Source organism: Penicillium arizonense (genome assembly GCF_001773325.1).
Source record: "Penicillium arizonense strain CBS 141311 chromosome Unknown PENARI_contig217, whole genome shotgun sequence".
Lineage (NCBI taxonomy): Eukaryota > Fungi > Ascomycota > Eurotiomycetes > Eurotiales > Aspergillaceae > Penicillium > Penicillium arizonense.
In genome coordinates this window covers 881-4,166 of record NW_019173494.1, presented here as the reverse complement: position 1 = coordinate 4,166, position 3,286 = coordinate 881, and the positions used below count along the sequence as shown (strand labels likewise).

Below are 3,286 nucleotides of genomic sequence, written 5' to 3'. Positions count from 1 at the left end.
TGATTGAACTGGCAATAGAGAACAGCAAGGCCAACCACGTTGTGATAAACATCTTTGCTCCAAAGTTGACTTGGACACCATAGGTCTGCAAGTTATTCTTGACGACGGAAGCGAAAAGACCATACAGCACCATGACCAAGATTGTGGCAGTCGTAATGAGCGTTGATGAAAGCTTGGTTTGTCAGCATCTTTCTATGTTCTCCCGATTATCACATACCGTGCAAAATATGGCAAGTAACTTGCTACCATTGGAAAAGAAAAACTTGCGACCAGCCAAGATTATGGTCAACGTGGTTGCCACAAACCCGGAAATATACAAACGGATCGCACTCAGCGAAAGTTGACGGTAGCCGGAAATCAGACTTTGGTCTATTTCTGGAAGTATGTCGATGACCTTTATTGGCGTAGAGTCAAGCAAGGCAGATAGATCGAAAGAAAAAGATGTGCTGGGGTGGGAGCACACCATCTCCGAGCCATCCTTGGATTTACAGTAGCTCCAGAGGCCAACAAAATAGTATCGAGGCAGATGTGACTTCAAGTCGTGCACCTGGGCTTGAATCATGCTGCTGACAGCGGACGTTGCCTCATTAGTTGCTTCATGTGCGCTGGTATGGACGCTAGAGGCCACGCCTTCGATGGCATTTCTTCCCCCTCTCTCGAAACGCGCATTGTCAATATTGAACGAATCCCGAATTTGTAAATCAGGTAGCTTTGGAAAATCTTTCAGGTCTACCTGCCGATTTCTTAGCTAGGTGATTATAACTGAAGTGTTTTCGGTCGTTTCTTACTTGCAAGTAATGCAGACCCCTCGGAGAGGAAGACGACGAACATCCGACAAAGATAAAAGATAGACAAACCAAAACCGCGACAGAAAAAGACAGTGCCGTGGTTGAAACTAGCGAATCCAGTTTGCTCTTGGTGGAAAGCTTCATGGTTCACAAGCGAGAAGCGAATGGAGCGTATCTTAACCGATTATGACCTTGACATCCGGGTAACATTTGAGAATCATGTTGCATCGCAATGCAAGGAAGCTCTTTATAAGAGTCCAAGATATGGTCAGCTTAGTCCGTGTGGACAGTATTCGGCAAACCAGATAACTGAGGCCGGCGCAATTTTCCGCCTCACTCCATGGGCAGTAGTAGATAAACGTGGCAGATAAACTACCAGCAGAAATGAGCTTCCCATAATAAACAGCTGTGCTGGTGCAGGCAGATAATTGACTGCATTGACGGCTGGAATAGGAGGGCATGCAATAGATCGTCGAATTCAGATCTTTGGCTCACAATTTTTCCCAAAAAGGTTCAGTAATAAAGCTGGTATAAATACTACTGTACGGAGTCTCCCTCGACACATTGTTCTCGCGTCATTCTATACACCTGCTCATCTGCAACTCACATGTGACTTGTACTGGCTCCCATCATGTCACCTTCCAGGCAAGCAGAAGTTGAACTTTGGGAGCGAAAGTTATACGACTATAAAGAACGCCATTTCGAGCTATCTGCTAGAGTGCATATTTCTCATCTCGTCTTCGAAGCCGGGTTCAGAAGACAGATGGACGGCCGGCAGAACATCCGCCGATTGAAACAAATGATGAAGATTCAAGGGTGCCAACGCTTGATGCGGGACAACCATGTACCAGTGATAGTTCCCAGAGCTCATTGGCAAGATCGCGTACGTCCGCGATCTGGCAGTGGAGTCATGTCTACCTTGGAGATGGGGTCAGATTACCGGTTGTGCGCGTACGATCACGAAAATCTCATCACGGCTGCCAAGCATGTCCTCGACTACGACAACCAGTGGTGGATTGTAGATGTGTATCTAACAGATAATGATGAAGGTGCGTTTTCTCGGCTCTAGCTCTCTGAGATCCCCGTTGACAATTCCCTAGCCTCGCCCGAGAACCACAGCAATGAGGTAGAGTCTGTTCGTCACAAGTTCATTCAATCGCTGAAAGAGCGATACCCAAACGACAATCGCCCACCCGATGGACTGATTTACGAGCGGATCAATCGCTACGAGGGCTACCTCAACACGCCGAGGGATCCACTCGCTGCGAATAACTGGTGGGCTGTACTGGAGGCCCTCGCGGGAAGTAAGCGAAGTAAGAAAGGAAAGTATTTGAAACAATTCTTCAAACATGAGACCTTACACCTGAAGCTAAACTCTTTGCTTGTCATTCCGGGTCTTTGGGAAGGCATGCGGATTGGGCTACTTCATAAGGTGACAGCAATGCATTGCGATGAGGTGAGTTTACTCGGAAGCCCAAAGCTAATCGGATCCATTTCGGCTAACTGGTTACAAATCTAGCCAATAGCTTGCTATTGGGAACTGATCTTCAGCACCTTTTCGAGATTGCTTGGAGGAAGAGACGAGCTTTTACCACTTATTGACGGAGTCACGGTGGATCTGGTTCAATCTCGCGCTCCTAAAGTCTCCAACAAAGATTTGAGGGTTTTGCAAGACGAGTTAGAGGAGGGCAGGCTATTTTCGAACTACTCGGAAGCAGCTCGACGAGAGATATGGGCGCGTTTGAAAGAGATTGATTATCCAATTCCAACCTTGAAAACATTTTTCAAAGATCGGCTCTACCTTGAGGTCGCTCAAAGTGTCATGAAGCGGCTGTTCGTCCAGCCGCGAAACGAAAAGATCACCATTGACCAGGGTGTGTACGAGAAGTACGACACTCAGGTCCCCGTCTCAATGGCGTTGAGACAGCAATGGCTAGGAGACGACCTACTCGAATTTTGGCGCTTCAGTTTCCAGTACGGATTTGAAATGACCAATCATCAACGCCTAAAGTGGCCCAAGGACGCTGATCCCGTAGGGTTGTTTGGTCAGCAGAGCTCCGAATCGTCGTTTCTCTCCAAACAAGAGATATGGCGCCACTTCTTTGCACTCGTGAGGGCTAGGTCATTCCAAGCACCAGTCACAGACGACACCTCATTTCCAACGGGGGAATTACCTTGCCCTAGGCCGTGTGAATACCCAGAAGACTTGACCGAAGAAATCGAAGTTGCCAAAAGATGTGGAAAGCCATACTCAAATACTGTTGAGGCAGATCGATTCGCTCTGTCGGCAGAGTCGTTGCTGCAAGGCCACCCCCCAGTTCGCGTGACAGCGGGCTTTCTCCGACAGTCGGTTTTCAGGGCGTTCTTTGGCTATCTTTGGAATAGCAATGGCCAAACACCTGGTCATCCTCCTCCTCCTCCTCCTGAGGATAACGTCGAAGTTCACGATCGCAGCGAAGAGCTGACTGGGGCAGATGTTGGCGGGAACGTGATGGCAA

General features: G+C 48.2%; 2 protein-coding genes across 2 annotated transcripts; one reads left to right on the top strand and one right to left on the bottom strand.

Annotated features, from left to right (window-relative positions):
* Window positions 1–10: 10 nt before the first annotated feature.
* PENARI_c217G07408 (uncharacterized protein) lies at window positions 11–133 on the bottom strand (the record flags this gene model as incomplete). Its single annotated transcript, XM_022638161.1, has 1 exon — window positions 11–133. A coding segment is annotated over one exon (123 nt), but the record flags the coding sequence as incomplete, so codon positions are not given.
* A 1,286-nt stretch (window positions 134–1,419) lies between these two features.
* On the top strand, window positions 1,420–3,276 carry PENARI_c217G08479 (uncharacterized protein; the record flags this gene model as incomplete). The annotated part of the gene is made up of 3 exons (XM_022638162.1): window positions 1,420–1,837; window positions 1,889–2,244; window positions 2,308–3,276. Coding segments are annotated over 3 exons (1,743 nt in total), but the record flags the coding sequence as incomplete, so codon positions are not given.
* Window positions 3,277–3,286: the final 10 nt, after the last annotated feature.